Source organism: Lontra canadensis, unplaced genomic scaffold (assembly GCF_010015895.1).
Source record: "Lontra canadensis isolate GAN:19392208 unplaced genomic scaffold, GSC_riverotter_1.0 scaffold1, whole genome shotgun sequence".
NCBI lineage: Eukaryota > Metazoa > Chordata > Mammalia > Carnivora > Mustelidae > Lontra > Lontra canadensis.
Window position 1 is genome coordinate 6,455,856 of NW_022630995.1, and position 26,581 is coordinate 6,482,436.

Sequence of the window (26,581 nt, forward strand, 5' to 3'; positions counted from 1 at the left end):
GGGCACGCTGGTGCCCCCCGAATCCCCGGCGCCCGGCCCTCGGCAGGCCCGCAGCTCACATCGCCGGGAGCACAGGCCATTTTCCCGGGCGGCCGGGGCGCACGTCGCGGAGGCGGGGGCTCGGCTGGGCCGGGCTGCGGCCGGGGAGCCCCGGAGACCGCCCGCGACGCGCGCGGCGGGCGGGGGCCGAATCGCCGCGGCCGCCGCGGGGCACATGACTGCGGGCCCGGCCTCCGCCCCGCCCGCTTCCCGGCGCAGCTGCTCGCCCGCCGCCGCCTCCCCCTGCAGCGGCGAGCCGGGCCGGCCAGCGTCACCGCCCTGCGCGCTCCCTCTCTCCCTCCCGACCGCCCCGGCCGGGGAAACCGAAAGCGAAGCGGCTCGTCCCACTCGCCGGCGGCCGGCCGGGTGCACGCGAGCCGGGAGCCCAGCCCCGGAGCCGGGGGCCGCGCGCAGCGCCGGGGCCGCGGGCGCCGCAGGGTCGCGGGTGTCGAGGCCGCCGCAGCCGCGGCCCCTCCCCGGTTCCGCGCGGTCGCGGGCGGGCGGGCCCGGGAGCGGCGCGCGGGATGGGCAGGTGCTGCTTCTACACCGTCGGGACGCTGTCCCTGCTCCTGCTGGTGAGCAGCGTCACGCTGCTGGTGGCCCGGGTCTTCCAGAAGGCCGTGGACCAGACGATCGAGAAGGTGAAGCGGGCGCGCGGGCGCGTGTGTGTGCGCGGGCGTGTGTGCGCGGGCGTGTGTGCGCGCGGGCGGGCGGCTGTGCGCGCTCCCGGGTCGGGCGGGGGACGCTTCAGCCCCCCACCGCCCCACTCCCACCGCCAGTGCTGGACCTCGTGCAGGGAACCGCCCCCCCGGCAGACCCCGGGCTGCAGCCCTCCTTTATGGCTTGTGTTCTTGGGTGGATGGGAAGGGGTTAAAGAAGGATGGGGAGGAGGAGCGGGAACTGCGCATCTAGACTTTTCCGAGAGGCTTTCCCTCACCTTCTACCGCTCGCCTCCCCTCCGCGCCCTCCCTGCCCCCGCCCGTCTCTGTTCAGCCCGAACACACTCTCCTCCCACGTCTTGGGAAAACAAAACCGAGCCCGGGCGGGTCTGTCGCCGCGCGCTGCAGCCCTCGGAGCGGCGGGGCCGGGATGCGGAGCGGCGGGGCCCTGCGGTCCGCGGCGCTCGCGCCGGCCTGGGCTGGGCGGGGCTGCTGGGCGGGAGGCCGGGCCTCGGGCCGGTGACATGTCAGTCCCGCAGAGTCTGTGCTGGTTTCCCCCGACTGAGCCTGGGGCATCTCATCACGATGGCCTGGGTTGCTTTGTCTCATCACGGATTCGTGCTTTTCTTAAATAACCGTAAGCTTCAGGCAAGGACACAGTTAGATTCTTGAAAGAATCGGAGCCTGTCTCTTACCCTAGATGAGTGGGCAGGAGAGTGGTCATTTGGAAGACTTCTGAGTCATTTGACCTTCCTGGGGCTCCTTCCTGCTGCCTTTCACCCACATCCACCAGTCTGTGTGGAAAGAGGAAAGAGGAACAAGAGAGAGTTACTGGGATCACGTTTTCTTTAAAAAAAAAAAAAAAAAAAAAAAAAAAATTCATTGGAGCAGCCTTCCTGCTTAGAACCGTGGCCCCGTGCTTCATCTGTCCCACTGGTTTGCACTTGCTGTCACCTGGACTAAAAAGCCAGTTTGATCCCTGAACTCCCGGTTAGTCAAGTTGTCTTGTTCAGGTGACAACAGACATATTCCTTTAACAGAGGTTGCCAAAAGCCATCGATGACTTGGAATCTGGCAGCCGGAGGCAAATTTTAAAAGGCAAAAGTCATGGTAAAACCTAATTTAATTTTAAAGTTCATGTTATTGTGGGAAGATGAAGCTCACTGTCTGAGCTTCCCGAAGACCGCTGTTGTCCCTGAGCACCCACGGTCAAGGGGAAACCTTCTGTATTCCTGGCTACCTGCACATCCACGGCGAGATTGTTGAAGCATATAATCTCTTGCTTGGGTGACCAGAGTGAGAAGCAATCCAATTATAGTCAGTCTGTGAATCTTCTTGTGTGGCTTTAAAAGGTGGTTTCAGGGGAGCTCCGGGAGGTGAGTGGTCTCCCCCGGGCCTCAGATGTTACCAGCCCTCGGATGCTCTGTGGGTCCCCCTTTCGTGGGCACTAGGGATGTGGCTTTGAGGCAGCTTGCCTGGGCCTTGACTTTGCACTGATATTTGGTGATCGGCTTTTGTATGTGGTTTTCTCTGTAAGGAATAGACTCTGATCAGACTAATTCAGTATAGGACAGGGGACGTGGATTTTCAGAATTCCCTCACCCCGTTGTGGAACGTGGAGCAGCGTGGCATATGAAATCGAATGACAGAGCTCGTTTCAGTGGGCAGGAATATTCCAAGTCAGCCAGATGTCACGCATTACTGTCGTTACCGTTCTCCTCTCCGGGGTCACCTGTAGTATGGAAACATGGGAGAGTGGGACAGAGGGTGGGACTCTGCCGTCCACACTCCTCCACACGGACCCTGGCTCCACCAGGAACTAGCTGGGGGCCCTTGGGCCAGGTGCTTAACCTTCCTTGATTCTGGGTCTCCCGGTCTGCAAATGGGAATAATAACAACTCAGGAGAATAGAGAGGCTATAAAAATTATCAGGGGAAAATGGATAATTTTCGTGGAATATAGTTATCGCTTTGTAAAGAAGTTTTATTTTTGTTAGAAGCTGTATGAATACAGACAAAATTCATGAGATTTGAAGTCAGACACCCTGAGTTCGAATCCTGACCTTAACCATTTGCACATGCCTTGATTCTGGGCAAGTTACCTAACTTCCCCGAGCCCCGTCTCATTACTCGGGAAGGCGAGGGTGTTTGCTGTTTCAAGCTCGCTGGTGCGTTTACTGTGGATCACACTTAGCTCCCGCCGCAGGCCCTCGCATAGGCCCTTCCAACACCCTGTATCTGATTCTGTGTCCTAAAATTTTTTTTTGCTTAGAAAGGGTTCCTCATGTTGTATAAGCTTCCCATGAACCCTGGACCTGCCTGTGTGTGCCATTGGGAGACGGAGAGAGCTAATGTGGACGGCCCCCAGACGGCCCAAGCAGGGGACAGCTGGTCAGTCATGGCCGCCGCCATCTTGGCCAGAGGGGTCATTACAGAACGATTCCTTCATAACTTGACTTTAGTAGGGTTGTAACGAAGTCCACTCTGATGCTCCCAGTTCTTAGTTTTTTTGTTTTTTGTTTTGTTTTTTTTCATGTGAAGATTATCCACGGCCTGGCTTGTCTGTATCAAAAAGAGAAGAGAGGAAAAGGGTGACGTTCAAGAAAAGGAGGTTTAGCTCATTGTGAGAAGCGTGGTAACATAATTTCTATTGGAATGATTTGCGGGGAGATGTCAAGATTAAAGGGAGATTTACATTTTGGCCGGTGAATGGAGTGGAAGGACCCGAGACTGTTTGGTTCCATTCTGGGCCTCCCTTGTTTACCGACCGCCTCTATTGGGCAAGTCCTAACAATTGGTTCTGCTTCAATTTTCTCAGTTGCAAAACAGGCCGAGTAATGTCTCCCTCTATGTTTGCCCACACCCACTTCTTGAGAGATATTCTGAGCATTATCTGGATCTTCTCTGTCAAGTGTTCTTTTGGGGTTTGGGTTTTTTGTTTTTTTTTTTGGTTTTAAGTTTTTTTTTTTTTAGATTTTATTTATTTATTTGGCAGACAGATCACAAGTTGGCAGAGAGGCAGGCAGAGAGAGAGAGAGAGAAATAGGTTCCTTGCTGAGCAGAGAGCCTAATGTGGGGCTTGATCCCAGGACCCTGAGATCATGACCTGAGCTGAAGGCAGAGGCTTAACCCACTGAGCCACCCAGGCACCCCCTGTTTTAAGATTTTATTTATTTTTTTATTTGAAAGAGAGAGAGAGTGGAAGTAGGGGGAGGAGCAGAGGAAGAGGGAGCAGCAGACACCGTGCTGAGCACGGAGCCCGACACTGACACCAGGCTTGATCCCAGGACCCTGAGATCATGACCTGAGCCGAAATCAAGAGTTGGAGGCTCAGCTAACAGAGCCACCCCAGCATCCCTGAAGCATTTTGACTTCCCTGAAGACAGAGCTCTGCAGAAACCTTTCCATCTCTGTTTCCTCCCCAGAGCCAGGAAAGGCAGAATTTTATGCTCTGTCTCCCTTGCTAAGCCCACCAGCTGTCCTGGCACCTAGCACAGTTCCTGGTCCATGGTGGGTACACAATAAATGCCTGTGGCCTCCCTTTTGGTCATTAGAGTCGAAAGAACAGTGTTCTAGGAATCAGCAGACTTTGGCTAAAATTCTTTTTCTCTGTTGCTAACAAATACTGAGATTAAGCTGAGCCAGCCAAGGAGCAAATACTGAATCCCTCAAAAGCTCGGTTTCTCATGTAGAAGATGGGAGTAATAAGGACACTGGCCTTAGGCTGGTTGTGGGAATGATTGGCATAAAGCATCCAGTGCAGCAACTTGCAAAATGCCCAAATACTCATAGTTGTTATTGTTTGTAGCTCTCATTTTGTCGTCTGTGAGCTGAAGCTTATGTAGTAGATAAGTTTCCTTCTCGTTGCAAACTTCCAGGACTCTGTGACATAGGCACGTGAGCTCTGTTCCAGAGAGGCTTTGCAGCTCAGAATATTAAATTTGCCCTTAGACAAATTTAATTCACTGATGGTTTGAACATCTCTCAGAAATGGGAATGCAGAGCCAGTCAGAGTCCAGGCTGGCTGAAAAGAAAAGTTCTGGCAAGGGAACCAGTGAGAAGGAAAGAGACTGCATGTTTCCTACTCACAGGCCAAGAAAGGATGACAGCATTGGATGTCAGGGATGAGACAAATGGGACAAATATACTTTATCCTTGGCTGGGACCTGAGACTATGGGCAAGCAGGAGCAGCTGGCCTCTTTTAGGGGCCATAGAGCTTTGGAGCTATTCTGCTGAGGCCTCAAGAAAATAAAATTTAATCGTGGGTGATTTAACCAAATAACATTAATGGTGAATATGTGGGGGTCTTCTTTTTTTAAAGTCGAATTAGTTAAACATCTTCATGTCTGTTTATGTAAAAACGATCAGCTATATGTAGTCTTAAAAGACTTCTTCTTGCCTGTCTACCTCATCCCTTGAATTACCTCTTTTCAGAGTTGTGAAGACTAGAACCTTAGAGTAAGAAAAAAACCTGAAACATCACTGAATCTGTTAATTTATAGTCAAGGAAACTGAACCCCTATCAGCTTTAAAATAGATGGCGGTAGGTACCAAATTGTCTTTATATTAATGTGCTGTAGGAAAGGTAGAGAATTGACTTACCAGAGGCCAGATGGAGAGGTAGGGGTAGGGTAAGGCGTGCAAGCTGGGTCTCCTAGATCACTTTTCCCATCCCAAGGATGACCAGAGAGCCTGTTGCCAAACAATCCTGGTTTATTTACACCTGCTGTCCTAGCATCAGCACTGGCACCTTCTTTCCTCTTGAAAGATCCCTGGTTTGGACAGTCAGTTCTATCCTCAAATACCACACTGTCCTCCTCTTCTTAGTAATTAAGAAGAGCAAGGAGCTACAGCCCGTGCATCCAGCCCAGGGATCCAGAATGACTGGGATTTTTTTGGTAAAGCTGAAAGAGGAAGCTCATGGGAGAACCACAGAACAGTAGGGCCTCGTGAGAGGACAGTAGAAACTGGAAAGTCAGCAGGACCCAGGCACACTCTGCATCTCCCACTCCTTCCTCTGGTTTCCCCTCCCAGATAGTTTCCTCTGTTGACTCGTTGCGCCCAGGCTGTTTAGTCACTGGGGGCTTCCTCGGCCCCAGCCCTATGGGATGCTTCAGCTGCTGAAGCTCCCATGGACAGGCTTTATCTCGTGGTTTCTCCTTTCCAAATGTGTAACAGACTAATGTGATTGGCTCAGCGCAAGCAGAAGTCATAGACCCTTAAGCAGAGGCAGTATCCTTGCAAGATGCCTTAGCTCCTAAGCAAAATTATCTGTCTCCTCCCTGGCTTTTAGAAACGTGATCTTGTGATAGCAAAATCATACTACGTTTCTTTCAATATCTTACTAATTCTTAGCGACCATGAGTGCATTCGTTAATGTCAAGGCAATGGAGTAAACCCGTAGGTCTCAGTGTAGTCCCTAGACTCTAGGAAAGACATCAAAATCATTTAGAGAGTTTCAAAATGCAGATGCTGCCAGACCTGCTGAGCCAGAGTCCTTAGCCCTGGCCCCCACGTTAAAAAGCTAACCCTGACTGGTTTGGATGGTCCTTATGGCAGCGCACATCTTTATTCCTCGAGATAGCGGTTCCTTTTTTTTTTAACCTTTGTATTTTATTCTTTATTTTAATTTTTCTGATAAGAAATACATGCCATTCTACAAAGTCAGATACAACAAAAAATAATAAAACAAAGATAACTACTGTTGACATAGTGTTAATCATTCCACATTTGTATTTACGCATATATAGTAACAAACACACTTTACAAAAACGGGGTGCTTCTGTCCCCACTTTTATTTATTTTTAATTTCATCTGGTATAGTGGGTATATGAAAGAGATGACAATTCCAGCTGAAGATGTTACTATTTGTGGTTACTATTGTTCTTCAAGTTTACATTAAAGGAAGGATTTGGGTGGGGGGAGGGGAAGGGTGTTGCTTGTGAGAACTGTTCTTGCTTGCTTTCTTTTTTTTTTTTTTTTCTTGCTTTCTTAGTAAAGTGCAAGATTTCATTCTGTCGGGCGCAGCAAAGGGACCATCTGTTCTGCCAGACATTTGCTTGTGTCCTGGGGAAGAATCAGCAGGTGGGATTGTAAGACCATTAATGGAAACGTAGGATGCTGGCCAAGCGACTAGGCATTTATGGCCTGTGTCATCGGGAAATATTCTGTATGTACACGGTGTACTAAATGCGGGGACCATTTTTCATCAACGCTGATAACCAGTCAGAAGCAACAGAGGAAAATAAGGACACTTTTTGGTGTTGCTGTCTATATCTAAAAGTATTTTTACGTATATACTTTGGCAGTCATTCATTTATTTAGCAAATATTTACCAAGTGTGGACCATTTGTGAGGCAATGTGCTAGCAGCTGTGGATCCAAGAGTAAAGTAGACACAATATTACCCTTGCAGAATTTGTAACCTAATTCAAATTTTGGGGGTGCAGACCCCTTTACACTTAAATTGAAGACCCAAAAGGCTTGTGTTTCTGTGAGTTGTATCTATCAATATTTACAATATCAGAAATTAAAACTGATAAATTTTTATAGCACAAGAGTATCCAAGCACGTATTAGCTGTCAGAGCAATGACATTGTTACATGTCTTATGGCCTCTGGAAAACTGCTGTCTACAGTCATGAGAGAATGAGCGTGAAAAGGGCAAATAATGTCTTAATATTATTATGAAAATTGTTTTGATCTTGTGGACCCCCCGAGAGGGTCTTGGGGACCCCCAGAGGTTCTCAGACCACACTTTGAGAGCTGCTACTCTAGTTTTCATTTAATTAATTATGCTGATTTTTAGAATAACTTAAAAAATAACATAGTATCTCTGTTACATTTCTGTAAGAACAATTCAGAAACTATGTAATTAATCAAGCCACCAGGATTTTCTTTAGTGGGTTGTTCGTGCCCTCTTTCAGCCTCCACACAAGCCCATAGGTCAAGTTTGTAGCTTTGGTCCTCGGTGCTCTAGCTTCAGTGACTCTCTTGTCTTCCCCGTGTGCTAATCGAAATAGACAAGACCATGCGCATCTCTATAATTGAATTATTTGAAAAATCGCCTCTAGCCTCAGCCCTGCCTATGACGATGTCAGTCCTTATGTCAATCCGTAGGACATACTTTAGTACTGAAAGCTGGCTTGAAAGCTCCCTTTGAAGGTGGGGCCCTGTCCTGTATAGCTGTGTGTCATCTTCCCATACCATCAAGTGCAACGTCGTGCATAACAGATGTTCGTAAGTATTACTTGGTGAATGCAAGAATGAGTAAATGAAGACGTACATCCTTGGGGATGATCTTGTTTGCTTATTATGGTTCATGTTGTTTATCTTCACAGTTTTGTTATACTCTGTAGGCCAGTGGTCATTGCCTCACTATACCTTTAAAATCTCGAAACTTTGCCCAATAGTCCCGGTTTCCAGCTTCTCCTGAAGCATGTGGATGCTGTGCGTGCTAACCTTGCCACCGTCCGGTGTGACAGCTATCTGGGCAGAATGAGGCCGCCCTTCAGAGGGGACCTTCCTCCCTGTTCCCATGTCCCTCACGTTCCTGCTGGCTCCCTACCTCGGAGGCCCAGGGAAGGTGCCCTTTGTGTTATCCTGCCTGCTCTGTTGTTGTTCTTGGAGTAGAGAAATAACCTGTTTGTATCTGAATCTCTTCACCAAAAGAAGGGAAATGGAAGGGGCTGAGAGGGTGGTGTGTTTAACAAAAATGGAAGAGGGCACGGTTCTCTGAAGAAGTGAATATTATCCCCAGGGTTTGACACCAAACAGATGGGCAAACCCGCCTGGCCCCTTCAGCATCTGCTGTTACGCTCTTTCTAGAGAAGGAGCGGCAGAATGCCATCGTTAGAGCAGGGTTACCGCTCTGGCAAGTCCCACTTCAAGGGGAGTTGCTTTTGACGCCGTCCTTCTGATGATCAGCAGTAATGGAAGGTAGAGGAGACCGTGATCGTAAGAGGCGATGAAGGCATCACTTACATCGACCGAGAGATGTAATCACAGCCCAGCAGGTTGTGAAACACTAAGAGTGGCCCTGCGGGAACCCGGGCATTGTTGTCACGGGCCACTTCTTGAGTCACGTCTTAAAAATTCTCCTTCTCATCCGCTCCTTCAGCCACTCCCTTCGCACACACATCTGCACGCACATCTGTTTCTCCCGGGGTCACCCGGCCCTTGATCCAGTTTCCATGGTGGCTGCTTCCTCTCCCTTTGGGCTGGCAGTTCTCAGCCTTGGCTTCACATTTATTATCACATGGAAGCGTTTAAAAAGAGTCACCTTGGGGGGTGGACACCTGGGTGTCTGGCTCGGGTCATGCTGGGATGGAGCCCCACATCGGGCTCTCTGCTCAGAGCCGGCCTCCCCCTCTGCCTCCGCCTGCTGCTCCCCCTGCTTGTTCTCTCCCTCCCTATCTCTCTGTCAAATTAATAAATAAAACCTAAATTTAAACAAAAGTCACCTAGCGGCTGTTTCGTAGCCAGAGCTTTTGGGGACGGCTTTTGCCCGCGTTGTCCCTTCTGTCATTTATAGGCAGTGTAGCAGCTTCCGCATGAGCTAATGTGTGAACATAAACTGTCAGACCTCATTAGCTGCAATTATTACAGTTGCAGTTAAAGCAACATGGGCTCATCAACAGTGACATTAAAAAATGCCAATGCATTTGCTCCTGAGTGAAAATAAGGTCGGAGAGTTAGGGTCGAATGCGGATGGCAGCTTCTTTCTTGTCCCGCAGCAGAATTTTAAAAAAGGTAAGCGGTACAAATGACTTACATTACTACGAGAGTCTGCATTGGGTCTGCTTCGTTTCAAGGAGAAAAAAAAAAATTATTTTTAAAGATAATTATTTGCGAGAGAGAGCATGCGCATGCGCTCACCACAAGGGATGGGGGAGGGGCAGAGGAAGGAGCAGCAGGCTCCCCGCTGAGCAGGCATCCAGAGGCGGGGCTGGATCCCTCCTGACCTGAGCCCAAGGCCGGTGCTCAACCCTCTGAGCCACCCAGGTGCCCCTCAGGGAGAAATTTTAAAAAACAAAGCACACCAGCTGGCATTTTGGTATTTGGTGAGTTTTATTAACCGGGAGTCTAGTGAGGACCATTCCCACACCATTAGGCCAGGTTGTCAGGGTTGGTCTGCGTCATCTCCGGGTGAATGTAGACCGTGTAGACAGCGACGTGGATGGTCAGGTTGTGTGTAACCATTCAGTGGCTCTCTGTTGAGTTAACAGAACAACCAGCAGCGCTCTTCAATCCTGGAAGTTGCCTTAAAAGTATTCCCTATTCCCGTCTAAGCCTAATACATTGTCTTATTCTTATCTTTTTCTTATTCTTATTCTTATCATTTGCAAGTGGCTTATACCAGGACAGCTGCTTCAGCAACTCTCCTAGTGCTGCCTTCCTGAAAGATCTCTGTCGGCGCTGGCTTGGATGTGTTGTGTCTTGTGGCTGTATCATGTCAGGGCAGCTCCCACACCAAGCCGCTGATCCAGCTTCTACCCTGGGAGCAGAGGGTGGTTGAGTGTCGCTGATGCAAAAAAGTGCCTAGGAGGGAATGACAGATGATGGCAGGTGACCTCCTGTGTCCCCTGAGTGAGGCAGGGGAAGGACCTCGGGCTTTATCCTGTGAGCACTGGCGAGAGTGTCTGCTCCCATAGACACTTTTGATAGAACTTTCTGGAGGCTGAGGTGGAGAATGGATTTGAAAGGAGCCTGGAGAAGAGACTGTCTATAGTATTGCTGCCACCCAGGCCACCTCTGGGATCAGAAGTTGAGATGGAGAAGAGGAGGACAGGGTTTAGGATTAATTAGGGGAGAAAAATCGTAGGTCCATTTTTGGTCACACTGTGGGATGTCCAGATGGGGATTTTAGGATGGGTCCATACAACTGAGAGGATCTAAATAATTATTACTTTCTTTGGGCTGAATTACTGGGCCTTGCACATCAGTGTTCACTGGCTACTTCACGCATGGCAGTTTTGTGTCCTTAGCTAAATTTCTTTGTCAGAACAGGGCCCATGTCTGTTGGGCACATAGAAATCTCTCAATCTGTACATACTGGCTGATTAGCTAAAAACAAGTTTTTCGGTTTAAATGATTAATTTGGTTGTTGACACTGCAGATTTCACCACATGACTCAATAACCTTCCTAATCTCTCTTTTGGTAGTAGTACTACAGTATTACGCCTGGAAAAATCCATCCTGTTCTACTCGGGTACAATTTATAAGCAATATCCACGTCACATTGTAAAACTGATTTAGGACCCTGCCCTGAGATTTAATTTCGTGTAACTGGAAAACTGGGTTGATGACAGGGTTTGAGTGCTAACAGTCGCCACCAACCGCAGAATCCTCCGTTAAGAAAGTTAGTTATTCCCAAGCCACATTTTCATGTTTAAATTGTGCAAAAGGCTCCCTGTGGCCAAGGGAACTGGTTTGTTGTCTTGGGCAGAATTAATGACTTCTTGTGCCAGACATTTTCCGGGCTTGAGGTTATATTACTTGTTCGTTTCTGAATCCATCCTTTGTAGAGCAAGCCCCTGGAAGTGTATAGTCGAATGCTCAGAGGATCTGGGGGTAGAAATTAGAAGTTCCTGGTCAAAATGAAGCCCTCTTCTGGACCATCCTCTGACAAGTGGTTGAGATGCTTTTTTGGGGCTCATTAGCATGACGGGGCAGAGAAGCTACCGGGCTTCTCTTCCATCCGCCCCTCACTGTCTGTCCCATCCTGGGGCCATGACTCCATGGCCATGACTCCACACAGCTGCCCTGGTTTCCTTCCCTCCAGAGGTAAGGCCTGACTCCCCAGGAAGCGCTGAGTCTATGCCGGGGTTTCTGCATAGGTTTACAGTGTCCCGGGGGTGTGGGGCTGCTGGATAAAACGCAGGATGCCTAGTCACATCTGGATTCCAGATAAGCAGGGCATAGTATTTGAGTGGGTACGTCTCTTGCAAAATTTTGATTCACTTCAGTTTATTGGTGGTTATCATCTGCCATATTTACTTCATCTCTCTCCGACAGCCTTTTTCTGGAATTATTTGAGTATAAGGTGCGGATACCCAGTTTTTGGCCCTGAATCCTGCAAGCATGCATCACCTAAGAATGAAAGTACTTTGTGACACACTCCGTGCAGCATTCAGGGAGCAGTCGGAATGCTAGATCTGGCAGCTCTTCCCCTGGGGGATTTGGTCTCGGGGCATCTGCTAGAGGGGCCAAGCATGGGGTTTATGCAAACCCACAGACCTGGACTGGGTCAGATTCGATTTGACTTCCTGGCTGTGTGACCTTGGGAACACCAGCACCACCATTTCCTTATCTGAAAAAGAGGAATTTTTAGGTCCGGGTCGGGTTTGGAGATGGCCCAATGCCCTAGCCCAACCCCTGTCGCCTAGAGACTTTGGAAGAAGGAGCTGACCCTGGTAGTAAGGGTGCCCGAGGTGAATGTCCAAGGAAGGAGATAAAAATAAGGAGGTCGGGGACGCCTGGGTGGCTCAGTTGGTTAAATCCTCTGCCTTCAGCTCAGGTCATGATCTCAGGGTCCTGGGATCGAGCCCCACATCCCGGCTCTCTGCTCAGCGGGGAGCCTGTTTCCCTCTCTCTCTCTGCCTGCCTCTCTGCCTACTTGTGATCTCTGTCAAATAAATAAATAAATAAAATAATAAATAAAAATAATAAAATCTTAAAAAAACATAAGGAGGTCACTGCATTTATGAGCTTCCCTCTGTTCTTTCATTCCCTTTCTCCATCTGCACTTGCTGTGTGTACACACCCGACATGCGGTCTGCTCTGGGACTCGACAAACACTGAGCATCGTGGCATGGAGGAGAGGAGACACATTAAAGGTGCAGGAAAGGCCAACACTCGAGAGGGCAAGACTTAGATGGAAGAAGGAGTGAGACGTGTGTGGCTGTTGACTCCACTGAGAGTGGTTGCGGGGGCGGGAGGGGGGATGGCGATGGGGGTGGAGGCCGGAGGCAGATGGCGAGGAGAGCCCCAGGTTGTACCCGAACCCGTTCCCTGCGTGGTTCTGGCGGTCTGTCAAGGATCACGTCCGTCCGGCTGTGCATTTGCTCTGTTCAGTTAAGGACGCTCCATGTTCCTTTCTATCCCCAAACTGCCCTGGTCGCCTTGAGATCCAGAGGAACAAGTTCACATCAGACTTTTGTAAAACCAGACAGCTTTACCCTCCCTTCCGGGAAGATTTAGCCCTCCTTTGTGGAAACGCTTCTCCTTGTCTTTGGATGTTCGCGGCCTAAGAGCTGGACGCAAACCAGAGGAAATCACCTCGAGCCGTTAACCCATCTGTGCACTCACACTTGCTGGCTCTTTCGAGGTTCGTAATTCTGAGGCGATTTTCTTTCATTTAATAGGTAAATGAGACCGCAGGTCCTTTCTGACTCTGAAATTCTTCGCAGACTGGGATGCTTGTCCGGAGGAGTTAGCAAGGCAGGCAGCACGCTCAGTCCGCCTTCCAGGCAGTGAGGGGGGAAGAAATACTGGGGAACCGAAACCCAGGGTGGGGGATGGCGCCTCCTGGAGCTTTTGTGGGAGAGCGACCACAGCTGGCCCGCTGGCGGGGCATCAGCCTCGCCTTTGTTTTGCAAGGACAGAGGAAAAGCCCAGATGAAGTTGGTTCTCTGTGGGTCCACTCCCTCTCCTCTCCCTCAGGCCCTATTAATGACATTTTATAGAATCCGAGTTTCTGTCTTTGATTTTCACTTAAAAAAGAAAATAAGGGCATGATTATTTTTTCCAGCTCCCAGGAGAAATTCATTTCTGCTGTAAAAAAAAAAAAAAATCCTAACTATGCAGAAAACTAAGAGGGAGAATGGAAGACTCCTCCTGGTCCTGTCCCTTAGACATGCCTGTGATGAGATGGTTAGCGTAGAGGCTTAGAGGTGTTGATGGCAACTCAAACATTGACATTTTTAAATTATCGGGATTTTACCCCCCCTCCATATTTTCATGTTTGCATTTTATCTGCCAGTCTTGTGCACATGCGTACATATTCTACACGGTCTTTCTCCATTTGACATACATCATGAGCACGTTCCTTATTTCTGTGTAGCCTTTATCATTTTAATGGTTGCTTTCTCCTCCAGCCTGTGAGTTATCATATTTACTAAATCATTCTTTTCCATTTGACATTTTGGTTATTTCTGATTTTATGCTAATTCCTCATTGTCTCAACCTAAACTGAATTACAGACGGAGCTATAAGAAATGATCATGACTAAAGACTTCCTGTGTGGTTTCTTTTATCGTTTAACATTTGCTGGACTGTCTACAGTGCAAAGGACATGATTCCTTGTTTCGTTTAAACGAGAACTTTGATCCCCGCCCTGAAGGTAGCAGTAATCAAGATCACAGTTACCATTCATTGAGCGTTTTGGGTGTGGCCTGAGATAAGCACTCTGCTGAAACCTCATTTCATCCTTCCAATCTCCTAGTCAACCCCTCCTTCCCACTTGGACCCACTTAACCTTTTAAAACACCTCTCGCCTGCCTGTGTCGACTCAAAATAGGCAACGTGGCACAAAAGTTAGGAGCTTCAAGTAAAAAAATCCAACCTAGGTGAGGAGAGACCATTTGAAAGGACTAGTGCAGTAGGAAGCAAGGAACGTACAGTAGGGAGAACACTGACAGAGTGATCTGCTGGAGCCAGTTTTGCTGGCAACGAAGGAGAGTAAACAAGGCTGGGAAGGAGAGAATCTTAACCAGAGTTTGGCTAATGAGCATTTTTTTCCCCACCTTGTTGAGGTATGATTGACAAATACAAATTATACATACTTGGTGTTGAGCTGTGTAAGTTCTTTGTGTATTTTGGATAGTAACCCCCTATCAGATACATCATTTGCAAATATTTTCTCCTCTTCAAGAGGTTGCCTTTTTTTGTTTTATTGGTGGTTTCCTTCACTGTGCAGAAGCTTTTTATTTTGGTGTTGTCCCAGTAGTTTATTTTTGCTTCTGTTCCTGTTGCCCTAGGAGACTTACCGAGAAAAATGTTGCTTTGGCTAATGTCAGAGAAATTACTGCCTGTTCTCTCTTCTAGGATTTTTATGATGTTAGGTCTCACGTTTAAGGTCTTTCATCCATTTTGAGTTCACTCTCGTGTATGGTCCTGGAAAACAAAGTCAGCGAAGGGGAGTGGGAAATACAGGCTTCCTGTTATGGAATGAATAAGTCAGGAAACAAAAGGCACAAGATAGGGAATCTAGTCAATGTTATTGTACTAATACTGGAGGGTGGCAGATGGTAGCCACATTATGTGGTAGCACAGTATTATGTACAATTTACTGAATCACTATGTTGTACACCTGAAAGTAATTGTAACGTTGTATATCAACTATACTTCAATTAAAACATGTTTTTAAACTGTATACATTTAAGGTGTACAACCTGACATTTTGAATAACATCTACACTGTGGAATGATTGTTATAATCATACTAATTAACATATCCATCTCCTCCGTAGTTGCCTGTGTGTGTGTGTGTGTGTGTGTGTGTGTGTGTGTTGGGGGTGGGGGGTGAGAACACCTAAGATCTGTTCTCTCAGCAAATTTCAGGTATACCAGAAAGTTATTAACTATAGTCACCATGTTGTACATTAACAGACATCTTGTTCCCTTCGATTAGTGGGAATATATGGTTCAACTAATTAGTTAGGAGGCAAAAAAAAAAAAAAAAAAAAATGGGAGTGTGGAGGGTCTGCATCTGGCCTGGTCAGGTAAAGGAGGGATAAACAATGGGGGGAACCTTATCTCAGTTATAGGGGGAATGTTTTTTTGCAGTAAGCCATTTCCTGGAACACAGAAGGTGGGGTTCCTGAACCATTTACCGTTTTCCAGGAACGTGGGGCTCTGGTAAAATTCGGCATTGCCAGGAGCTCAGGTTTGGAGTGAGTCCTGGGTGGGAGGCTGACTGCACCTTTTTAGGCCATTCAGGGAATTACCTGGGATAAAGGGCAGTGTAGTGCCTGGTGCTTGATAAAACTCTGCAGCTCCAAAACCTCCCATGGCTCCCCACTTCCTGTCAGATGAAACTTAGGCTCCTGTGACCCGAACCTCTCTCTGTAAGTGAATGTCCCTACTTGACATGATGCGCAGTCACACCCACTGCTGTCCCATCTCTGTATGTTTTATTGTCTCCTTCTCTACACCACTATCTTTCCAATTAAGCCGAGGGTTCCGGGAGAGATGGACATGGAACAGGCAGGCAGGAAGGGCCCACTCTGCCAGGACAGAGAGGATAGTGGAACCAACCCTGGCTGTCCGTAAGGTGTCCACCCTCGTGACCTTCCTCTGTTTGCTAAATTTTTATTCATTCTCCCTGGCCCACTGTAAGGACTGCTGTTCTCCTTCTCAGTTCTTAGAGTCTCTTCTCTTAGCACTGTCGAGACCGTTTTCTGGCATCCTCATTGACCAGCTATCACATGCTACCTTATATTGCGGAATTACTTACCTGTGTGGGTCAGTATTCCCCTAAGTAGGGGGCGTGCCTTTGGAATGGGTTATATCTGATAATGCCTAGCAAGTACGCAGTGTTTTGATGATTTGCATTCATAGTTCTATATTTTGCAAGAAAACCAAGGGTATAGCACTGCTTCAGATAGTTGTTAGGAAGAGGGGTCAGGGCATGGATTTTTTTTTTCCATCCATGAAAGGAACTGCTGCTCTTAGCTCTTTAGGGTTCTGGTTTACTGATAAGATGCACAAACCGACAGGTGCTAGATTTCCCAGGTTTATGTGGTTATAATGAAGGTATTACTTTCCCGTATCTGAACGTAACTGAAATGTCCAGGGAGCAGACACCTGCTCTGGGTACACTTTGAAGCTCCCTTGGCTTTGTGGCTTGGGATCTGCTCTTGTAAGATCTGGCACTGTGACTTCTCATGTGACCATCCATGCCTTTCTTTGGCACCTCTCTGACGGCCTCCTGTCAACTACTCCTCATGGTGCCGTAGTGGCCCAGTGGTGGGAGTGGTTGCCTCTTGATTTCAGCTCATGTCATGATCTCAGGGTGGTGGGATTGGCCCCTGTGTTGGGCTCCACGCTGGGTGTAAAGCCTGGCACTCTCATGCTTGTTCTCTCTGAAAGAAAGAAAGAAAGAAAGAAAGAAAGAAAGAAAGAAAGAAAGAAAGAAAGGAAGAAAGAAAGAAAGAAAAAAGTTCTTCTTGCCTAGCATCTTGTAAGCAAAGTCGGTGGAAGCTAGTGCTTAATTATTCTCTCTCTCTCTCTCTCTCTCTTTTAACGATTTTATTTATTTATTTGTCAGAGAGCGGGAGAGGGCACAAGCAGGAGGAGGGGCAAAGGGAGACAGAGATCCAGACTCCCCGCTGAGCAGGCAGCCTGACACGGGCTCCATCCCAGGACCCAGCGATCAGGAGCTGAGCCCCCCAGGCATCCTGTGACCAAGTATTCTAGTACTCTGTTTTGTTGATTGAATAGATATTTGTCCAAGAACTGCATCGTTCTAGACACTATAGGGAAGATCAAAGAAAAAAAAAAGACCCTTTCTTTGGGTCTTTTGGGTTAGCGCCTTCTTTTTGAAAAAGCCAATGGTTAACCTCATTCAGTTCCATACTGAGTAGATGCACTGTTCTCATTTTTGGTCGCAAATTTGGGCTGCTTCATGTTGATCCCTATTAAGTTTGATTTTTAGAAGATGTTTTTGGCCCTGACCACTTTTTCCCTAAGAAATCCCAATTTAATGTGTTATTGGGTTCAAAAGAAGGCGTGATGCATCCAGTGAAAGGGGGATACCCAAGGCATTCATGGAGGAGAGGATGTCATTGCCTTGCCCTATTCTGGAAATTTATGGACAAGAAAAAGAGCTCCTTATTTTAATGAAGCCAGACAACTTAAAAAATATCTTTGGATCTTCAAAGTCCTCTAGAAGATGAATTACAATTTATGTATTATATTTCTCATAGTTAACATATCAGTTTTAGGTAGGTTAAGTTCATGTTACTAAGGTATTTCTGGAGGCTAACATGTATATACTTTGGTGGAGAAACTACCATACAACTTGTACCACTAAGATGTATAGTATAATTTAAACCATGTACCAAGTTTTTGGTCTAAATCGTGTAGGATAAATTAAACTTAAATTGCATTCTATTATGAGTATGTATTATCAGTATGAGTGCATTTCTGCAAGCATAGTTATGTTGAAATAAAGTTTTAAAAAGTAAAAAAAAAGTGCAGTATTTTTGTACCCATTTTTTAAAGCTGTTATATGCAGAAATAGGGTCAGAGGGTAGAGAAGAGCCTCACAGGATTCCAGCCCCAGTGCCGACCTTCACCCATACCCCCTTACCCTTCTGGAGCCCCGGAGTTCCATCTTGTCAACCTCAGGACCTTTGCAGTTCTGTGGTTCTCTCGCTCTCTCAGCACGACTCTCTTTCCAGCTCCTCTTCAGATAACTGAGATAGGAGATAAAAGACCACAAGCTTCTAAAAAAAAACTGCCTCGAGTTAGTGATTCAGCTGCTCAGGGGCTGGGCAGAGGAAGACCCAGGCATGCTGGGCAGTTGGGGAGGACTTCACCTGGGAAAGGCTGAGCTGAATGCAGAAAGTTGGAGGAAAGGAGTTTCATGGTTTGTCTTTAAATTTTTCTGTCTTGTCGAGCTGATCTCATCTGAGAAATCACTACTGATAGTAAAAACCAAAATATTTCAATGATGTGTTGTTTGAAGAGAAATCTGACCATTGGACATTCTGAGCAGATGCCAAACCACAAATAATCCCAGTTCTAGGGCATGGCCAACTCAGGGATGTAAGTTTACGTCCAGCCCCCCAGACCACTGGCTTGACTTCAACGAGCTTGGGTTCTCTGCATCTGCCCATCCCAGAGACACTTTGTTCTTCCCTGCAAAGATTCTCTATTTAATAATAGAGCCGTATCATTCCTTCTAATAAGTCGGAGGCCTAGACTGTTAAAATGGGATATTCTGTCCTGTGCTGTGTCACAGTACATGGTAGCATGTGGTATCAGACATGTCTCGAGGCTGGTCCCGTTGTCTGTTGTCACTCGGAGCCTCACGACTGCAGGTGACCTCAGTGCATGCTTCTCTTACCATCTAGTCTCACTGTTTCACCACTGGCCTTGCCTTGTCTGTACCAGTCAATCCCATTTTCCTCTTTTGTTTTCTTTTTAAAATTGTTTTCCTCTTTAGATTTTCTTCTGAAAATGTTTTCAATGTCTGTTTCTTCATTGGTTGTAAAAAAGTTGGAGAATACTGAAATTCACCAAGGAGGAAATAACAATGGTCCAGATTCCCAATACTCAAGAGTTAATGACTGTTCATGCTTTGGGTTGTTTATTCTCAGTCTGTCTCTATCTTTCTTGTGCACTTCAATACCCTAAAAAATGAAGATTTTTCCCCACTAACAAGCTGAGGACGGTTGGGACTACTACATAGGAAGTTTCGGTCTCTAACCTGGAGTGCTGTGTTAGTCAGGCTTCTGTTGCAACACTGCATAACACACAATCTCCAGGTCTCGGCGTCTTATAACAGTGATGTTTGTTTCGCACTCGAGGTGTGCGGGCGGCTACACATTGAGCTTGGCTGGCTCAGCTGAGCTGGGTTGACTCCAGGCTTCATGTCTGGTCCACACATCACCATTTTAGGGCCTTGGCTGAAGGATCCACAGCCACCTGAAGTGTGCTCTTCTCTTGGCGAAGGCTGATTGGTGGAAACCAGCCAGGCTTTCTAAGGCCTGAGCCCCAGATTGGGGCATTGCCATCCCACCCACATTTCATTGGTCCGATCAAGTCACTTGACCAAGCCTGAAGTCAGTAGGGTGGAGAATACTCCTCCCATGGGGGGCCAAGATGTATGGGTTTGTTAGGGCTGCGGTAACAAATACCACAGACTTGAACGAAGGAAGTTCATTGTCTCATGGTTTTGGATACTGAAAGTCTTGAGATGAGGGTTTCATCAAGGTGGATGTCTTCTGAGGCCTCTCTCCGTGGCTCGTCAGTGCTGTCTTCTTCTCGTGTCTCCACATGGTCTTTCCTTTGTGTGTATTTAGCCCTAAGCTCTCCTTCTTATAAGGACATCAGTCATACTGGATTACAGCCCACCTGAATGACCCCACTGAACCTCAGATTTCTCTTTAAAGACTCTGCCTCCAAATACGGTCACATTCTGACATACACTAGGCATTAGGATTTCAAGATATGAGTTTGGGAGGGGACCCATAACACATAGTAAAGATGGGAATTGAAGGAAGGATTGTAGATAAAGGACCCCAGGCACTTAACATCAGTAAGGCTCAGCTTCCTCATCTTTTAAAACAGGGACAGGGATTTCTACGTTATGGTTTTATTAGGGACTGAATGAAAAAATTCCTGTGAACCCCCTGCTGGTGGAGGTGGTAGGAATGGGTGTGGTTCTACCCCTCAAGGAAGGACCAAATCCAGCCATCTTGGGCCCATCACCTTGTTGTTCTACCATGCGGGCAAGCTAGGAGTATGCAGTGCTTCTCCGAATGGCCTGCTTTCCTCTGCAGCTGTACCATCCGTGGAATCTTCATGACAAAGTCAATAGGGCCTTTTGGGTGTTCAATCTATGACCTTGGTTTTGGTAACACCATTTGTACCTATGAGCTATGGCTACCATCTTTCCTTTACTACAAGTAGTTATTGAAGACCTTTTATGGCTTAATAGGGCTGTGGGCTCCCTGTTGACCTGAGGCACGGCCTTCCTCCCAAAGGACCGCAGTTGAATGCCTGTGGGAACAATAAGTGAGCCAGGAGGTCAGAGCAGGGAGTGTCCCTCTCTCTGACTCTTTGTTCAAAGCCAACTGCCTCACACAATCTCCTTTTGGTTTTCTCCCCTAGAATATTGTGTTAAGGAATGGTTCTGAGACTTTTGACTCCTGGAAGAAGCCCCCTCTGCCTGTGTATGCCCAGTTCTATTTCTTCAACGTCACCAATCCAGAGGAGATCCTCAGAGGGGAGATCCCTCGGTTAGAAGAAGTGGGTCCGTATACCTACAGGTGAGTCCTGACCACATCCCTGCCGCACCAGCCGGAAATACGGAGTGACCCCACTGGGGGTGGAGTCCACTTCTCTTCCCACGAGCGTCCTTTGTTTGCTGCATGGGGAGCACAGGTTTGGTGACATCTGTCTGAAATGTTGCTGGTGTTGGGCACATGCCTGTGACACCTTGAAAGAGAAAGGCTTTGTGAACTAGGGCCAGTCTCAACCTGTTAGATTTAGGAATGCAGCTGCCTCCTCCCGAGTTCGCTGAGAAAGTGGTTATTGAGCCATGAGGAGCTATTCCCTGCCCGCAGCCCTTTTAAGGTTACCCCTTGATTCTCTTTGATGACTTTTAAGGCCTTCCTCTCTTTCCGTCCCCCACATACCATTTTAGACCAGGTCCTGGAATTTGTTGTCTACAGACAGGCCTTTCTGTCTCCTACTCACTCCTTTCCCCACCCCTCCTGGGCATGAGAGATAACCAAGTGGCAGGGTAGATTAGAGCCTCTGGCAGGGATGACCAATCCTGAACACGGGGGAGGTAGGAGAATCACTTTAATCATTTTCTAGAAGATTAGTAGAGGGAAGTGCTGGGGGAATCTTCTGGTCAGAGAACTTTCCCGATGGTTGCCGTACCCAGCCCCCCACCCCCACCCCCAGTAACCTTTCCAACAAAATTTCTCCTTACCAAGTTTAAGAAAAATTAGAGGCAGGGAGCCTGGCTGGCTCCGTTGGAGGAAAGTGCAACTGCTGATATCAGGGTTATGAGTTCAAGCTCCAAGTTGGGTGTAGTGATTAGTTAAAAATAAATAAATAAATAAACTAAAAAAAAACAAAAACAAAAAGCCCAACAACGTTAGAAGAAGAACACAGCAAGAATTTTTTTTTGGGGGGGGGTACAGAACTGCTAAATGGCAAAAACACCTCAGAATTCTGTTATAATTTATTGCTTAATAAACAGTTGCTAACTAATGCACATTATAAATTAGCATTGTTCCCTTGCAAGAATTCAGAGATAAAAATCTTGGTCCCATGGGGCACCTGGGTGGCTCAGTCAGTTAAGCAGCCCAACTCTTGGTTTCAGCTCAGGTCATGGGCTCAGGGTGGTGAGATTTGAGCCCCGGGTCAGGGTCAGTGCTCAGCGGGAAGATCCTTTCCCTCCCCCTCTGCCTCTTCCTGCCATATATGTGTGTGCGCCCACACTCTCTCACGAATAAATACATACATAAAAAAAGGAAAGAGAATCCCTGTCCCTGCCTCAGGTGTTCACGGTCTAGCTCTGTAGTTGAATTACCTGTTTTGAATCTTACTTCAACCACGAACTATTTTTTGTGCCTCTGTTTCCTTACCTGGAGATAATAATAGGACAGGCTTGTTATAGGGATTAAATGAGCCAAAGAGTCAGTATTTAAAAAGTGCTTAGATTAATGCCTAGCACATGCTTAGTGCTAATTAAGTGTTTGGTATTATTACTCATCTTAGCGGACCGTTTTAGTCTGTATAAACCAATATCCAGATTTGTAAAGATGAACCCTGCTGCCATATAAGGGAATTTTAAATAAATACTTGGGTCTTCACTCCTAAAAGCAAAGTTCTGTATGGGTTTAATGCCTCCAGAAACTATGCACTAGGTAGACCTGGTCTGTGTTTGTGGCTGCCCTGCTGAGGGATAATTAGAAGTTGAACTAGAATTTAGGATCTGAATGTCCTGTTTATCTGTTTTCTCATTTTGCAATTTTAACCATTTTCTAGTGCAATTAAAAGAAAACAATATAAAATGCGTAACCATTTTTAAGTGTACAGGTCCGTAGTGTTAAGTATGTTTTTACATTGTTGTGCAAGAAATCTCTAGAACTTTTTTTGTCCTGCAACCTCTGAAACTGTAACCATTAAGCGACTCCCCTCCCCCGTCCCCTAGCTCCCCGTAGCCACTACTCTACTCTGTTTCTGTGCGTTGGACTGCCTTAGGTACCTTGCATGAATGGAACCGTACAATATTTGTCTTTTTGGTGTTTTTGTTTTTTCACTAAATTTTTTTGGGCAGAGGGAGACTGCCTCCATGTAATAATGAAGTCACCTGAGAACTAAGGAAAACATTTGCCCTCAGGGGCTCCTGGACCTGTTCCTATGGTCCATATCTTCATCTGAGAAAAAGAGATGTGCTTCAATCATAACCCAGAAAAATACCAATATTCCATTAAAATGTCTTCCAGGCCATTGTGTCTGCTGATTTAATGTGCTGTTGTAGATGTGGTCACGGGGAGAGATAAGTCCTAGAAGTAAAGCAGTGTCTGTTACTCAACTCCCACCATTTCCCCTTTTAGACGGGCCAAGACTTACTCCTAACAAAAGCCCGGGAACATCTTGCTAGGGGTTGTTAACTCGGGATCCACAGGTCCCTAAGGGGTCCATGGTTAGAACTGAAAGTGGTCTGTGGGGTGCGTGGGTTAAAGCCTCTGCCTTCGGCTCAGGTCATGATCTCAGGGTCCTGGGATGGAGCCTCGCATCAGGCTCTCTGCTCAGCTTCCTGCCCCCTCTCTCTGACTGCCTCTCTGCCTACTTGTGATCTCTGTCAAATAAATAAATAAAAATCTTTAAAAAAAAGGAAAGTGGTCTGTGACTTAGGTGGGGAAAAAATTATGATTTATCTTCAATAACCACTCACTAAAATTTAGAATGTCCTTTGAGTATAAATGTAGGCAGCAAACCACAATGATGTGAGCCGGACCCGTGGCTTCATCACCAGTGGAAACAGATACTGTGTGTCTCGTGATAGCTATTGCTCAAGATACTGTACATTCTCAGAAATACTTCAAAATTACAGTAATATTTAGACTTATGACTATATCTAATTTAAAGTGTCAGTACGGAAGCATGTATATCATCATATCACAGATTTTTGTAAATGATACCTGTATTTTGGTAATCGGTTTTCTTTGTAGTCCTGAGTGTTTTAGTCTCTGTATGTTAAAACTTTATCTGAGAAAGGGGACTGCCCCGGGGGTGGGGGGGGGGGGGGGGGGGGGGGGGGGCAATGGCCAGTGGCACAGATTAAAGACCTGAGAGCAGATCCAGTCCTTTGGAAAGCAGGTCAGTCCCTCAGTGATTGCCTGGTATTTCCTTCCTCTGGTTTTTCTCCCTGCCTTGGTTTCTCTTCTGTTCCGCTGCCAAAATGATTTCCCAAAGGGAGATCTGACATTTCCTTCCCTTCCCTGCTCAGGGCTCTAGTGACTCCTCCTCTGTGATATTCCAAGCCTGAGCAATCTGGCTCCTTTCCTATGTCTAGCTTCTTTGTTTTATTTTAATTTCAATTTATTTTTTTGGCACTCTCAACCTAGGCTTTTATACTCTGACCAGAGCTATCCAACAGAAATTTACTATAAGCCACATATGTAGTTGAAAATGTTCTAGGTGTCCCATTTTAAAAAGGTGAAATTAATTTTAATATTTTATTTACCCCAATACCATCCCAAAGAATGCCCTTTTGACATGTAATCAATATCCAGAATTATTAATGAAGTACTTTACATCCTTTTATTTTTTTAATACTAAGTCTTTGAAATCCATAACACATCTCGTTTTGGACCAGCCAGGTTTCAAGTGTGTGATGCAGCCACGTGGGGCGGGTGGCTGCTGTGTCGGACAGCGTAGTTCAGCTGTGTTCCCGTGGGTTGTTGGTCCTCAGACGCAGGACTCTGCCCTTACGCGCTGGTCCCTCAGTCAAGAATGAATTCACCAGGACGCCTGGGTGGCTCAGTCTGTTGTGTCTGCCTTCAGCCAGGTCTTGATGCCAGGGTTCTGGGATCGAGTCCCGCTGGCATCCGGCTCCCTGCTCAGAGGGAAGCCTACTTCCCCCTCTGCCTGCTGCTGCCCACCTTGGGCGTGCACCTGTGCTCTCTCTGACAAATAAATAAATAAAATCTTAAAAAAAAGAAAAAAAGAATGAACTCACCACTGCCTTTCTCAGCTCAAATGGTGCCTCTTCCTGAAACTTTCCCTGACTTTGGACGAGCTCTCCCTGCTATGTGTGTCTGTTACAAACAGACTAGAGGCATTTTAACCGTTGGTTATGTATCTTTCTTCCCCATCCGTGGAAAGCTCCAGGAGGGGCAGAAGTCAAGTCTTTCATCCTGGGATATCCAGTGGCTGGTAAATACTTTGAAACAAGTGAATGAAACATCCTCAGCGGTGGCTTAAATGCACAGGGACACAGGAGAAGGAGTGGTTGAAATCCACAGAATGCAGGTAGCACGGCTGGAACTACAGGACTTAGGGAAGCCCGGGGCCAAGCATGGGTTCAGGAGAGAACAGGGTCTTGGAAAATGAATGCCTTTGTTCAGAGCAGCCGCTCACATGCACGGTGTGGACCGCCCAGCGTTCCTGGCAGGGGCGAGTGGGTAGTGAGCTGGAGTTTGTAGAAAAACCTGCCTTTTTAGCAACACTTGCAGCCCTTCTAGTGAGCCCTCTGCAGTCATCTAGTGGATCTGATCTAGTGGATCACTTGTGTTTTAATTGTGCTATTGTTTCCACAATCAGAACATTCCAGTACCTCCTGCCCCGGTACTTGGGCGTTCCATGTGCTCCCTCCCAGCTGAGTCAGCCGACTTGATTGGGTCCGCAGGGGCCTGGGGCAAGGGAAGGGGAGGGCCTGCGGGCCTCCCGCTGGTCGGTGTGGGTTGGTCTTGGTGGTGGGAAATCTCTGAGAAGGGGAAAAGGCCACCCCACGCTGAGCTGCAGGGGGCCTGATTAATTTGACAAACGCTTTATCGTGGCACATTTCCTCAAACTTTCACATACTGGTAAGTTCAGGATAGTCCTGTTTTTGGAAAAAGATGATGGCAGTTCCACCCTAAAAACCAGTCAGTCCGGTTTAAGGAATGTAGGGCATTATTTACACGCGTATGGAGCTGTGGGTTGAGCAGCCCTGGACGGGCCTGTTAGCCCAAACCAAACTGGCCTCATGGTCCGGTCGCTTACTGATACATTTGCCTAAAACGTATATCCAATTTATGATATCTTCATTGTCTTCTGCGAGCTTCTTGAGATTTTTTTCATTTTGTCAGATTTTTTTTTTTCTTTTTGGGCAACTATTAGCATATCAAGAATTAAAGAGAAAAATCCATTTGTCCAAGGACTCTTTCAACTAACTGACGGTCATATTTCTAAGACATATTTGCTAAATTTACAATACCCCGTTGGAATATCTCCCATTTGAGTTTCCTAGTTTTGTGGTTTGGATTAATTTCTTTTTTAGGCTCATGTTACTGCTTTGATAGGAAAGGGAAAGACGTGAGGGACAAATATCTCATATGTGTATTTTTATTTTTCATTATTATTCATTCATTTATTATTTCATTATTCATTGACCATTAAGCAGTACTGGATTATGAAGTAACCAACATATATAATATCATGTGTAGCATTACCTTTAAAAGGTACAAACTGTATTTTATATTGTTGACCGTAAAAGTAGAACAGTCAGTTATTTTACCACAAAATGGTTTTACTCAGGAATAGCAGAGGAATTACAGTTCAGGACCTGCTAGCCGTAGGGAACCTTAGGCGAGTCTGGAGATCAGAAGAGAAGAACGTTACTTTACAGAGAAAAGGAGGAAGTTGGGAGGGGCTTTGGGAAAAATGAGAATTCAGGGTTTCTTGTTGGCTGAGTTGTGGTCCTCTAGTCATCTATCTGAGCTTGTTCCCAGGCAAGGAGAAAATGTTCTCTTTCTTACTAGCTGAGCTTGTCCCAGGGCAAGGAGAAACTGTTTGGGTTGTGGTCTGCACCTGAGGACAAGTTGGTAAGGTGTGAGAGCTCCCCCTTCTGGCCTCCTGGCTTTATTTTAAATGAGGGTTCTTTCATTGGGCTTCACATTACTCTAAAAATAACATATATAAGCAGTAAA

At 46.8% G+C, this 26,581-nt stretch overlaps 1 protein-coding gene across 1 annotated transcript in view; it reads left to right on the top strand.

The window, feature by feature from the left end:
• The first annotated feature begins 457 nt into the window (after positions 1-457).
• The window catches only part of SCARB2 (scavenger receptor class B member 2), a 70,008-nt gene continuing 43,884 nt past the window's right edge, over positions 458-26,581 (top strand). The window contains exons 1-2 of the mRNA XM_032837136.1: positions 458-680; positions 20,538-20,695. Coding sequence (XP_032693027.1) covers positions 564-680; positions 20,538-20,695 — 275 coding nt within the window. The 5' untranslated portion in view covers positions 458-563. The remainder of the gene's footprint in view (positions 681-20,537; positions 20,696-26,581) is intronic.